At 47.5% G+C, this 13,525-nt stretch overlaps 3 protein-coding genes across 3 annotated transcripts; 2 read left to right on the forward strand and 1 right to left on the reverse strand.

Moving 5' to 3' along the window:
* The first annotated feature begins 75 nt into the window (after window positions 1-75).
* On the forward strand, window positions 76-2,665 carry F5147DRAFT_80991 (uncharacterized protein). Its single transcript, XM_041443433.1, has 4 exons — window positions 76-355; window positions 417-1,691; window positions 1,745-1,889; window positions 1,947-2,665. The coding sequence occupies exons 1-4, from the start codon at window positions 329-331 to the stop codon at window positions 2,507-2,509; spliced, it is 2,010 nt and encodes a 669-aa protein (XP_041295251.1). The 5' UTR covers window positions 76-328; the 3' UTR covers window positions 2,510-2,665.
* On the forward strand, window positions 2,644-5,224 carry F5147DRAFT_81048 (uncharacterized protein). The gene is made up of 13 exons (XM_041443440.1): window positions 2,644-2,860; window positions 2,908-2,968; window positions 3,025-3,090; window positions 3,148-3,185; window positions 3,253-3,297; window positions 3,352-3,412; window positions 3,465-3,481; window positions 3,531-3,823; window positions 3,879-4,360; window positions 4,412-4,664; window positions 4,724-4,761; window positions 4,813-5,005; window positions 5,059-5,224. Exons 1-13 carry the CDS (start codon window positions 2,778-2,780, stop codon window positions 5,136-5,138), a joined length of 1,710 nt encoding a protein of 569 aa, XP_041295252.1. The 5' UTR covers window positions 2,644-2,777; the 3' UTR covers window positions 5,139-5,224.
* Window positions 5,225-7,000: 1,776 nt separating this feature from the next.
* On the reverse strand, window positions 7,001-13,088 carry F5147DRAFT_771378 (uncharacterized protein; the record flags this gene model as incomplete). The annotated part of the gene is made up of 15 exons (XM_041441231.1): window positions 7,001-7,138; window positions 7,189-7,332; window positions 7,380-7,568; window positions 7,621-7,658; window positions 7,707-7,852; window positions 8,395-8,960; window positions 9,147-9,212; window positions 9,263-9,835; window positions 9,884-10,006; window positions 10,046-10,112; window positions 10,378-11,030; window positions 11,085-11,236; window positions 11,289-11,331; window positions 11,784-12,187; window positions 12,389-13,088. 15 exons carry the CDS (start codon window positions 13,086-13,088, stop codon window positions 7,001-7,003), a joined length of 4,002 nt encoding a protein of 1,333 aa, XP_041295253.1.
* Between the last annotated feature and the right edge of the window lie 437 nt (window positions 13,089-13,525).

Raw genomic sequence — 13,525 nt, forward strand, 5'->3', positions numbered from 1 at the left:
TCGTGCATCATATCGAACTCGGATGTGGTGGCACAAGTATAGGACCTATGGAACCTAGACTCTCAAAAATTTATGCGTATATATCCGGCAAGTAGTTGACGCTTGCAGAAGGCCCCCATCTGTTTCCTCTCCATCTGCAGATCTACAGTGCTGTGCTGTGCTCGAGTTCCATATGGTAAATTGCCAATGGTCCGGCACGTTCACTACCGTGACTCACCGCTAGGTTGTGATTGACCAATCCTCTTTGTTAACCATGTGGAGGGGCACCATGATATATAAGCCGAGTTGCCACTCAGAAAACCAGTTTTGTTAACCAGACCATCTCGTCATGTCACGGTCTTCCAACGAGCTCAAGGTTTGCCGTATACTTCTACCCATCGTCAGACATTCCATTAACCATCTCTCCCGATATCTAGAATATTTTGGACGGCTTGAGCCAAGGATCATTTGACTCTGTCGCCTCAGCCACTCTCTTTGCTCTGAGGGATGACTGCACATTCCCCGAGGTCTATCAAATCACCATCGCGCTGTACGGCATCATAGACTCAGTTCATCTCCAACAAGTCAAGCGTGGCATCATCCCTGAGCCCTTGCAACAAGCTTTGGCTTTTCGAGGCCTAGCATCGTTCATGCCATTTTGGCTTGGCCGCTCCGTCTACACTGCCAGAATGCTCAACACACTGACTTCCCGCTGGCCCATCATTCGCGAATGGCTGCTTTTCCTCGGGGCAGACTACGTGTACAAAGAGAGCATTGATAGAACCATGCGTATTCTCGCTAAGCGAGCAATCGTCGACTTCTTAGGCATCTGCAGGCATGATACGCTCGGGGACTCGCTCCCTATCGTCCTGTCTAGCCCAGGAATCGTGTCTTTGTTGTTCAGTATGTGGGATTTAGAAACAAAAGATCGTTATTTCAGCTCCTGCGTGGAAGACGATGACATCCCCGGTCCCCCTCCGATTATCCGCACTCCAGCCATTCTCGACTCTTGGATGTGCACATTTTCTGAGACGGAGACCTGGAATTGGCACGAAATCATGCGCCCGTTCAATAATGACGGAGCGAGGATCGCTGCAACAGCCCTTGATCATCTGGAGCACGACCTCGCACAGCACCCCGTCGATTACGACTTAATTATCTGGGACATCCACCTTCTGACCTCCCTTTCCGTAAACAACACGATCCGCATCCCATTACTTATGCAACACTCCATGCAGAAAACAGCAGGCGTTATTGCTACCATGGTATCTCAGCGGCCTCACTCCATCAAACAACGTCACTTAGTGGCCAAGGCCATTTCGTACGCATGTTGGTATATAAGGGCATATATAGAAGACACGGATGGGCTACCCTGGATCTCTGAGGTCCTCGAGGCAGGCCTGCTGCCCTCGTTGCTAGCGGTTGAGCCGTGGGTGAAACACCTCAAGGATAATAATGACGAAGACTGGGAGCCACTCTGGCTTCTTCTCTCGAGCATTTTCCCCAAGTATGCGATTTTTCGTTCCGTGCTTAAAGTGATGGGTCGGTCTATCAAGGCCCTTAACGCCGTTAAGGCGGTGGACAGGCCAAAGCCTGATGGCCCAATGCACAAACACTGGTCCACATTGGAGGCACTTGTGATGACCCGACTCAAGTTGTTAGAGACTGATGATGTCGACGAGGCACATGTTGATTCTTGTCAAAGTTCAAAGGTGCGTATCGTCTCACATATTCCTCTATGATCTTCGTAGTGATCGTTGTGCAGTGCAACAAATCCGGGGCAGCAGGCACCTTCAAGCGCTGTGCTGGTTGCCTTCACGTGCATTACTGCAGTAGGGAATGTCAGATTTATGATTGGAAACAAGGCGGCCATCAAACATATTGTCGCGGCATACAAGCTCGCCGTGCCAGTAGGTGTTTCATAAATTTGCAACTGATACCGAATTTCATTAATCGATTCCTTGCAGAAGGCATCATGTCCCGTATTTCTACTCGTGATCTCCGCTTTCTTGATCGCGTGATTGCATCTGATCTCTCGTGCCATAACGAGCGAATCTCTAGGACAGCAGCAATACACGCTTCAGGGCCTGCAGTCGTTGAGATTGATTATACCTGTATTCCTTTCCGCATCGGTGTTGGTTGCACGGAATCGCTACCTGTGCCAGACACCTGCAAGTGCGACAAGCTAATGCAACAAAAGTGGGACACTATGGTGGAGCTGGCACGGAACAGCAAAACGTCGGGGCAGAAACTTTTGATTCGTGCCTTCATTCCATGCGGGTCTGCGCCCAAGGTGAAATTGCAGCTCATCCCAATCAAACGGATCATCCCCGGTTATGACCCGAGCCAGGACCATGATCCCGCCGAAGCTAGTGATACTTTCGATCACTTATATTCATGCGCGGGACATTCTTTTACCATTGTTGATCATTCATACCCTGTGGAGACTCTCAGGCTCATGACTAAGGAGATGGACGCATTGACTATTGAAGGAAAGGCGAATACCACCGATCCGGCTCAGTCGGCTTGAGGAGTCTTAGATACGTTGTTACATGTCCACATATACTAAAAGCGAATTGTGTCGCACTAGGTTTTACGCAGCTTGTCCAGTGTACATATTGTACCTATTTAGCGACGGACAGGGGCTACCTCATTGTTTGGACTTAGTCAGTCATCGCACACATGTTTACCACATTGCAGAGCATCTCTTAATACCGTAGTCCACATATCTCGTCCCTATGAAGAGCCTTGATTCTCACACCTCCTGCTAATTCTTCGGACTAAACATCCGAGTCGTGATGGAAAAAACAGACATCCAAGAAAGCACGGCAGTCACCTTCGAATGGACCCTTCGTGGTCTCAAGAATATCTTCGAGTCGAGGTAATTGCATCGCAATGCTTCCCAGCTACCGCTGACCAGAATTGTAGCAAAGGCGAATCGAAGTCAAAGGTTACCAAGTCTGTGAGATTCGGACATGGACGCTGGCAGGTATGCGTTACACTGTATTCCCTCCCCGGCCAGCTTCATCGAATACCGCTATACAGATTCTTTTCTATGCGAACTCTGGCACGGAGGGCGGAGGGTTCGTGAGCTTGTATCTGTCCTGTGAGGTGCGCCCCAACATTCCTCAGGCATCACAAACTCGTTATTGACGCCGGTATCTCTAGCCCACTGCCGAAGAAAAAGACAATGCGGTGGACGGAAAGTACGTCGCAGGGAGGCTTCGGCCTACTTTGAATACACCCTCGCGCACACTAATCTCAAATTCATAGGTGGGTACGAGAGGGCGTTTACAAATTTAATTTCGAGCTTCGAAGGTCAGACTTCAACGTGTTTATGGTTCATCTGCATCTGATTCTTTTCATATACAGTCTCGGAAAGACCGCATTATTCAATATAAAAGAAGCCCACAACCATTCATTTTCATCGAAGGTATACTACTGTTCGGTTAACTTTTCGATTCATGCTTAGTTTGCTCATACAGACAGCCAATTGGGGATGGTGCGTGAGTCCCGTTATTCATAAGATATATTATCACATCTTCGGACAGGGCTCAGTTTGCGCGACGAGATCATGTATACTATCATTCAAATGCCGTCAAGGAACAGGACGCCTTCCTCATCATCTGTACTATCACATCATCACCGGCCGAACCTACGCAACCACCGTCAGCACCAGCTCAGCTTGTACCGAAGGATTTCCTGGAACGCGTAGGGTCGCTGCTTGATGACCCACTATACTCTGACGTTGAGTTCGTACTGCCTTGCCGAGGCAGGTCGAAGGGTTTTAGGTGTATCTACGCCAACAGAAAGATATTGCAAAGAGCAGATTACTTTCAGACTAGTAAGACCGACTGAATCTGTATAGTGCATGATACTTACAGTTGCACTGTCCTTAGTGTTCAGCTCAGGATTCTCCGAGGCTTCTTCAGACCATGGCCAATACGATGTCGATGATGGCGACGGCGCCTCGGACGACACCTATCTTAGTCGTCAGTATGATGATTCGGATGATGAAGACGATGAATTTACGACACAGACGATCGATGAACCAAGTTTTGATGGCACTGTAGAGTCGCAGATCGAAGAGGACGCTGGACCTTTTGTGGTCCCAGTTGCAAGTACCGGCGACACCGAACTAAATGTCCATTCCGTAGAGTCGGATGCACAAATGTCGAGTGGTCCAGAAGACGGTAATATTCAACCCAAGTTATCCCACCCGTCATCCCCAAGGAGCAATAGCGTAGCTCCTGACACGAATGCACACGATTGGATGAAACCCACAGCACCTGCCAAATGCAAGGAGGTTGCGGGACCCAAGAAAATGCGTGTCTTCATCCGGGACGTTGCATATGCAACTTACAGGGCTGTTCTCTACTACGTGAGCGTGGTTTAGGGTATATTTGGTACATTTATGACCTATGCATTACAGATCTATACTGATGTCATTGTCTTCGCCCCCATATCCTCGTCGTTTAACTCAACGGCTCAAAAGAAGCCGCCGACAATAGTTTCAACAGCGCAAGCCCCCTCTGATAGTCAGTCTAATTTGCTCGACCTTCCAAAAGCAGGGAGCTCGACGGAAACTCCCACCTCAAGGAGAGAGTGGATCCGAAAGTGGCAACAAAACCATCCAGGGCGACCATCGCCTTGTTCTGCGAAGGCTGCTTATCGATTAGCAGACAGTGAGTCAATCACACACCTCCCTGATTGTCTTCGTTATTCACTGTAATCTTGACCGAAGAACTTGGCCTTCTTGATCTGAAAGAGCGTGCATATCAGGTAGTTCCTACTCTCGTACGGATGTGATTTGTGTTGACGCACACGATACAGCACATTCAGAAGTCGCTCACTGTCGACAATATTCCATACGAGGTGTTTTCTCCATTCTCTGCCACCTTTTCGGACGTCCGCAAGGTCCAAGTTAGTTTCTTCCTTGAGCACTGGGGAGATATCCGTTCTTCAGACGCGATGCGCAGCGTGTGGCAACAAATTCGTATAGGAAGACATCCTGGATTCGAGGAAGGTATGTGCTCAGACTATCAATTTTCACGACATGGGGGGTGACGCATCATCCAGTATGGCCCTTGATTGCACAGCATTTAGAGTTTAACCCGAAAGCGGGAGGAACAGGAGATGCGGAACCGATTGAGGGTTAGAAGTTGGAGCAACAAGCTTGCGTCATTGCAAGGACATCATGTATATATGTTTCTACATACTGATCAAACTATTGTCTATACAAACTCGGTACTGAATATACAATGACTCTCCTTCAAGTTGTCCACAAAGAAGAAACACTTGCAGGTTTCCAAGCAGGTTGCAGAGGACACATCACATTGTTGGCCACTGTCTCACCATAAACTGGCCCGGCTTGGGCTCAAAGCCCCGGCTTAGGCTTGACCTGGGGCAAGAGGTGTGCAAAAGGGAAATCCCGAACACACAGCTCAACTTTACATAAGCTAAAAAACCTTAATGTACAGCCACTTGAAGTTGCCAGCAGACTGTTCTAAGTTCCTCAATAGTGGTGTCAGAAGTTAGTAGAATCGTTTCTAGAGTTCTAAGGTGCTTGGACAAGATGGGAGAGGGCTAGAACTAGTGATGTGCACGGCCTGGCTTCAGGCCGTGGGCCGGCCCAAGCTGAGCCTGATTAGGCTGAGCCGAGCCGGGCCCAAGTCAGGGCCTGACCATGGCCCAGGGCCCGGCTTGATGTGTTGAGAAGCCTGAGCTGGCGGCTCAGGCCGCGGCTTTAGTCCCTGCGCATCCATCATCAACATCCATGCGTCCTTACTTTAGGGAGTCGAATCGTCTGTTACAGACTTCTGTGGACATCCGGACATTGTGACTCCGAAGATGACTCCGAGGCAGAACCAGGTGCCGCGTCCATCAGGGATCCATCGAAACCATGGAGGGCTGAGTTCACAAGCTATATCGAAACCATTGAGGCTGCTCCCTCGGCAGGTATGACCACTATTCAGTGGTGGGGTGTAAGTCACTTTCACTCGCTACTCACTCGATGCTGACTATTGTTTTAAGATCAATGCCCTAAGGTATCCAGTGTGGGCTTCACTGGCAAGGGATTACTTATCCATTATGGCAGCATCTGTCTCGAGCGAGCGAGCTTTCTCGCAAGGAGGCATCACAATCACCAAGCGGTGTAATCAGCTGAAAGGAGACATTGTCGAGGCTCTACAATGTGTAAAGTGTTCTCTTCGTAACGAACTTATATTCCGGGAGCCTGGTCCCTCATCCCTTACAGAAGAAAGTGAAGATTCCGAACATGGGACTGGCGGGTTAGAAGTCAAGCCAGCAGATGATGAGGGGTGGGATACACTGATTTTGGAGGAGGAAGAGTCTGATGTTGATTCAGCAGACGACGATGAAGTACTGTAGGACTCGAGCGCTACTTATATTGAATTTCGAGTCATTTTGTTTTTGAAAGCCATTGTTGAGCCCAAGCCGAGCTGCGGCTTTGGCCTGGCTTTGGCCCACAGCTCGGCCTGAGGTTTTGCAAAGCCCAAGCCCCCAAAAGCCGAGCCCAAGCCAGGGCTTTCAGGCCAAGCCGGGCCCGCACATCACTAGCTAGAACAACAAAGTATATCTCAGTCTCTTGAAAATGGACTCTAGCATCAGCAAACTAGGGGGTCATTGTACAAGCTTGTACAAGCTTGTACAAATGGCACAAGCCCACAACAAAGTCCCTTCTTTACAAGCCTGTCACAAAGTATTACAATCTGTACAAATGGGCACAATGCAGACACATTGGACACATTGGACATATTGGACATATTGGACAATGTATGCAGACTTCGATAGACTTAGCAGACTTAGCCAGACTTAAACAATGTTAACAAACGAAACAATTGAATAGACTATGCAATGACAATGTAGCTCAAATGACTAGTGTTAAACCTTACTATATGATGATGTTGACGTCCTTGTCGCGCAAGCTACTGTCTGAATCATCGCGAGACCCATTCATCATCCCAAACTGAGCCCATTCCTCCAACATCTCCTCAAGTTCTCAACAACAATCAGGGATATCCATCAATGTATCAACAGATTTTTGTATGGAGTTGAAATCTGACCTGCATCTATCAGCGGACAGATCAGGGACCTTGTCTGTGCCGGTGTCACAGAAACCAGTTAGAACACCCTTAGCCTGTGGAGACTGATCAGCAGTGGGAACAAAATGAATTCAAACAATCATACAACTGCGGCCACAAGAATGAGGCCATTGACAGGAATTGAGCGTTGGAATTCGTCCATCAACTTCAGCGCTTTCTTACCGTTGCTGTAGTAGAAATCTTGGCACACATCGTGAAGAACCTGTGATATAAAGTTCTTATACTTGCCCTAAAAATCATTATAACAAGACATAGCCCAACGTGATCGTCACTAACCTCAGACGAGTCAGGAAGCCAAAGGTAGTCACCAGACTTGAGCAATTTAGACGCTGCTTCAGTAACACGTTCCTGCACCAAGTGCCCGCGTGTCACGCCACCTTTTGGAAAGATGCCATATAACTGTTTCGCAAGAGAGATGATGATTTTCTTGAGCTCTGTATGGAACGTAAACAGGTCGTTACAGAGCTGATCACTTGTCAGTTACTAATCATGTTCACAGACGGTTCTTTGTACTCACCAACCATGACATCTGGTCACGATATTCTGGAAAATATCCTAGAAACATCAGATTGTGATTACCTCCGACAATGTGGAGGGATATACCTCTCTCCAATCTAATCTTCTTTGAGTGGTATTTCCATAACACTGCATCTAGTGTTACGCTGACCGTCGGTCGGCGTGTGCGAACTAGGATAGGTCTTCTCAGCGACGACTCGAGTGAGTCTACTGAAGCTGAGGGTGGTTCTCGGCTTGACGGAACGTCAAGGGTTCCTCCAGTGATCGCGGTAAGACGGCGCTCGTTGAGATACAGGGCTAGCGGATACGGCTAAGAAGCGGGGAGCGACTTAGAAGTGCAGTCTTATGCAAGAAAGCTGGAAGGCTTAGTTGAACAAGTTCTGGGATGAACCTAGTAGATTAAAGTAAAGTCTAAGTACAATAATCTGTCTACTTATATGTGCTACATATAGGTATTCTAGCTCAGTCTGTAATCTATAGTATATCTAGGATCTATGATAACAAGACATGAGGTCAGATAGGGTACATGAGGCTTAACCTCTGATCAAGCATGCAGCGCCAAGTGCGACTGCGCATAGGTACAGGAGACGCCAAGAGCGCTCCGGATCTTCATGAAGTGACATGCTGTATACATGCGCTTGATCTAGGGTGACCATGAGGCGTACAGCCTCCATGGATCAGGTACAAGGCCATCTAGGCCAGGGGCGGGGTCATAGCGCCAGGGGCGGGGTCATAGCGGTCCAGACCGCTGTCTTTCTAGGTGCGGGCGGCGCACCGCCGCGCCGGGAGTCTAGCAGAGCGGGGGCAGGCGTAGGCAGAGCTGGGGCTCCTGTAGGTGTTACGGATGCCTGTAACATCTAGGACTTCTCGTGCAAGTTCTACAGCATCAAAGTGCTCTGGTATTGGATGCGTTAGTACAGCCTGCAGGCGCATTTCCAACTTTGCTGCCTGAAGAAATGCCTGCCAACATGGTGGGTAAAACCCTAACTTCGAAGGGTTTGATTGATTGTTGGTCCAATCCCCTTTGTGCTTGGGTTGGTCGCGCACATCAGGTGTAACACTATGAGATTGATAACGGCCTGAAGTAGGAGTGAGGGAAGGCACATGATCTGATTGACCAACATGACTAGGTGGAGCCTGTGATGAGGCACGCCCACGAGAGGGAGGCTGGGCGCGACTGGATGATGTGGTCGAACGACAAGGAGACGGTCTATGGGTGGAAGCACGAGAATCATTAGTGTGTGGAGACTTGGAGCGAGCAACCAGGGTTGATTGAGTTGGTGAGCGCTGATGAGGAGACAGTCTACGAGTGGAAGCACGAGATGCATTTGGGTTCAGAGACTTGGAATGAGCAACAGAAGGATGATGAGATCTATGAACAGAAGACTTTGTAAACAGCGCGTTTCGAGGCAAACACTGAGGAGACTTCATGTGACCAGATGGAGCACGTGTATTTTCAATAAATCAACGACGAGATGCCTAGTCAGGAGTGATTAGACACAAACTTTGGTAAAAATGAGAACTTACACGTTGGGATGTATATTGATGAGGAGACATTGAGTGAGCAGGTGCACGTGAGTATCTACGAGAGGACTACAGCAAGTCAGCATTTGCAAATTTCAAGGGTGATAAAAACAGGTTACACTTAATAGACAGCTCAGGGAAGGAGCCTTGCACCGTCCATTTTTTGCCTGGTGGCGCTCCAGGACATCAAAAACGCCTGGATCATCACGCTCGTTATCTGTTTGGACATCTGGGCCATGGTCTTGGTCTAATCCCATTGGATCATCGTCATCGTGATGCCTGTCATGGCATGCTTGCAGATCCTCCCTCGAATCTTGTTCATCTTGCTCGTCATCTTCCTTGTTGTCCTGTTCTTTGTCCTGTTCTTTGTCTTTCTTGTCATCTTGTTTGTCGTCTTTCTTGTCATCTTGTTGGTTGCTGTCATCAAAGTTTCTAGAAAAATCTTCATTGTCTTGGATGACGTTTTCGTGATCTAGTGAGTCTTGCTGTTTATGACTCCTTGTACCAGGTTCTGTAGCTCTAGTCTTCTGGCTGTGACCAGGCTGGGTCAGATCCCAACCATCAATAGCATATGGCACCTTGAATCCAAACCTGTCAGAACACTGGGCAGTGTGAAGAAATGGATGCGGAGAGTGAGCACGTTGGCATTCTGGCTGTGCAGCATTGGCCTTCACAGATGTCTTTCTAGGAGCCTGGAATACAGTTCATTGTTAGCTTAGTAGCTCGAACAGAAAACTTACTTTTTTCTTTCCTCTTGCAACTTGTGAAGGAGCCATCAGATTTTCTTCTGAATCACTGATTTCAACAGTGTTCTTCCTTCGCCTTGTTGGGGCCGCCATCACCATCTCACCAGCTTTTTGCAGCTGGGCTACATGACCTCCGACACCTCGATTGGATCATACACTTCGTCGTGCGGGCTCAGCATCCTCCCCAGAATTGTTGCATGGAGAAGCATGTCTGGCTTTCTTCCTGGGAGGCATTGAGTGGTGCTGGCGGTTGGCTGCAGCCTGCAGGCGTATTTCTGTACATTATAGTAAATATTTAATTACACAAGACAATTTGAGCGGCTTCAGAAATGAACGTTTGAGCATTGAGCGTACAAAGTCTAAGGAAAATCTAAGTACATAAAGTTCTGAGACCTGCTGCAGATATACATAGAAAGTACTTAATGAATATGTATGTCACTATTCGAGAAAATACTGTCTAGTTGTTTTTCTAGAAAGTTTAAACCTACCTCCTGCGTCGAGAATGACTGCTTGAAGCAGGCCGAGAAGGTGGGGGAGGGGGTGTGAACGATGAAGGGCCAGATGGCACCAATGAATGTGCAGGGTGGCTTATCCGGCTTGAACGACGAAGCTGCGGACCCCGAGTTGTGGCTGGAGAAGAAACAGAGGAATGCATCGGAGTAGCAGATGGCATTGGAAGTAGAGGGAGCAGTATTTCAGCAGGACTCGGAAAGCTGTCGATGTTATCCAACCCCCGTTGTATAATCTCCTGAATTTGGTCGTGAGAGATGTCTTTATTGTTGATGAGTGTGTCTCTAATCGCCATGCACCAGTCCTCGAGGATGGGGTAACATGCTTGGAAATATGGTGCAGGCTCATAAACCGGGGTTTTCTTCATTATGAACTCTTTCTTGAGGCTTCCGCTAATCCCAAGACCGTCTACGTCCATCATCATGTACACTTTATTCCATCTACAGGCGTTTTCGGGGGGTATCCCTCTGTTTGTGATTAGACCACCGGGCCCACCATATATAGTCATACATTTGAGGAAGATATAGAAGAGTGACTCAAGGTCATCGGAGGCCCTGTGCTCAACTGATTCAGGAGTGGGAATGCCTCCCATCAGTTTGAGAAGGCGACAGGATATGTATGGTATTGTTCCCTTCGAAAAAAGATAAAAAACGAGTACTACAGAAGATATCAATGTAAAACTTACCATTTCACATGAATCCTTCGCTTTACTGTTGAGTTGGACGAATTTGGCATGGTCAAAATCGATAAAGTAGCCTTTTCCCTCATATATGATGAGGTTATTGGGACTGAGATCTCCATGAAGAACCTTCCGCTCAAACGTCAGCGTTCTGTGGGCTACCAGTATCTGTCAGCGTAGATAATATTGATGAATACCAGGAGAACTCACCGACAACAAGGTCAAGAAAAACATTGACCAGCTCAGGTACAGACTTGAAGGTGGTTAGCAGGAGTCCGCAGGGAGTCAAAAGCATGCAACGGTGAATTTTGTTGGTGAATATAGGTGAATTTGGGAGGTGATCGTGAACATGCTTGCGAATGTTTGATGTACTGTTGACACGTCCATCGTATTCGACATCCCAATACTTTACTAGTGGACCACATTTGGAACACCATCAACTGCTTGAAGAAAGTTGACTTCGTGATCTATGATGTCAGCATCTACCCAACAGTCCTTCAATGCATACTCCTTCTTATTTTTGTCCTGGACCTGATAACAAACCATTCCACGTGAAAACAGCCCGCAAATTTTCCACAAAATGGCCAAAATCCAGTATACCTCACCCACATCATCTATAATCCAACCTATCGCTCCATTTGGCATGACATCAACTCCCCCTGGTACATTATTGTGAGGAATGCCTCAGCAAAGGGAGTTGCAAACATGAATGGTGGGATCGAGACCGAGAGCAGAGTGACTCGCTAGCATCATTGTGTTCAAGACATCAACAAAACGCACAGCATCTCGATTGATTAGGAGAGGTGCTGAGATTATCATGCCAGAATGGTCCAAGTAATAGGCACAAAGCTTCTTGTTCGCGATACTGAAAATAAGAATGAAACGGCACCACGGTTGTTCGTGTATGATGAGGTAGCATTTGGTCACAACCCCCAGAAATATTGGTATGTCCTTTCCCTCCACCAGTTCTGAGATGGTGATCTCTACTCCTGTCAGAACATATGCCCAACTCTTCTCGTTCCCATCGCGCTTCTTCAGCCTATAGTCCATAAGGACTAAATCAGGTTTTTTGGAATTGGTAGCATCCGGTACAGGAACAGTAGAGAACTCTGAAGACTAGTATCGTGATTCTGGTAGAGTATGGAATGGCAGTGAGCTCGACTTGGCTTTGACCCTGTTATGCATGTTGTAGTAGACGCTTCTGAAGAGGCGCTCCCAATTTTTTTCTGATGTCTTTACAGCCATGATTGGACGATTTTCCCCAGTTTGATATGATCTCTGCGACCAGCTGCCATCCGTCTCCAGCGTACCTTTGCCTTCATCTTCATCTTCATCTCCACCTCCATCTCCATCTCCATCTCCATCTCCATCTCCATCTCCATCTCCATCTCCATCTCCATCTCCATCTCCATCTCCATCTCCATCTCCATCTCCATCTCCATCTCCATCTCCATCTCCATCTCCATCTCCATCTCCATCTCCATCTCCATCTCCATCTCCATCTCCATCTCCATCCTCTCCATTGTCTTCTTCCTCTTCAGCTCCATCTCCATCTTCATCTTCATGTGCCTCTTCCTCTTCCTCCGCTTCTGTATCAGTCTGTGACTCCTGCTGATTTCTTTTCATCTTCTTCAGCTGACCAGAAAAAGGAAGAGTAAGCCTCCATTTTGGGTGAGTGACACCCCGTGGATTTATTAATACAGATGACCCATGCAGGATAAAACTGTCCTTCTTCTTGACATATCTAATGTCATTTATCTCTTGTATTTTGAGACTGGATTGCAGGATAAGGACATCGAGGATAGATGATGTCAGGCCTTGTATGCCCTCCTCCCACAGAACATGTTTACCACCCACTAAAATGCCGTCTGAACCCACCAGGAGCTCGTGCTTCATCAATTGATCCATGTCCGCCTGCTTCTGAGGTGCAAAGTCGCCAATGGCAGGGATAGAGCTAGTGACTATTGCAAGGAGATGGCTGAGCACAAAGGATGATGATGTTGATGCCATGGTGATCAAGTGAGTGTGATGCCCTATCTACAGTGAACAATGCTTGGGCCTCTTGCTAGTTTGCTTTGGGTCGTGGCACGTTGATTCTTTCTGCACAGCACAAGTTTGACCTAAATTGAGAACACAAATGCACAAAATTTCGACTTATCTCCATTATGATTGGTAACTTCACCACGCCTATGTAGGTAGACCCGGGTATCTAGTATGTATCTGCACTGAGGTAGCCACTATATTCTATGTATAATGGTAGCACAGAATATATGTATGAACAAATATGTATCTATTCACACTTATGTAAAAAAAGTGCCCCAATTCAATATATATGCAATGAACGAAGATATAAACCATAAGCCTCGAAGTCTACTGGGGCCGCAGAATTAGTACAAGTAGGCTGCTGATAGGCTGATGGTTATTGCAAAGTCGAGCTATGTGATGTC

The sequence above is a fragment of the Suillus discolor genome (genome assembly GCF_016758755.1).
Source record: "Suillus discolor strain FC423 chromosome Unknown F5147scaffold_15, whole genome shotgun sequence".
NCBI classification, from domain to species: Eukaryota; Fungi; Basidiomycota; class Agaricomycetes; order Boletales; family Suillaceae; genus Suillus; species Suillus discolor.

Excerpts from the sequence above, each read along its gene's own strand:
- F5147DRAFT_80991 (XM_041443433.1), top strand. The coding sequence starts at position 329 with ATGTCACGGTCTTCCAACGAGCTCAAG. Across the intron at positions 1,692-1,744 it reads ATTCTTGTCAAAGTTCAAAG|TGCAACAAATCCGGGGCAGC; the intron begins GTGCGTATCGTC and ends ATCGTTGTGCAG. Across the intron at positions 1,890-1,946 it reads CATACAAGCTCGCCGTGCCA|AAGGCATCATGTCCCGTATT; the intron begins GTAGGTGTTTCA and ends GATTCCTTGCAG.
- F5147DRAFT_81048 (XM_041443440.1), top strand. The coding sequence starts at position 2,778 with ATGGAAAAAACAGACATCCAAGAAAGCACGGCAGTCACCTTCGAATGG. Across the intron at positions 3,091-3,147 it reads GCTTGTATCTGTCCTGTGAG|CCCACTGCCGAAGAAAAAGA; the intron begins GTGCGCCCCAAC and ends CGGTATCTCTAG. Across the intron at positions 3,824-3,878 it reads AGCAGATTACTTTCAGACTA|TGTTCAGCTCAGGATTCTCC; the intron begins GTAAGACCGACT and ends CACTGTCCTTAG.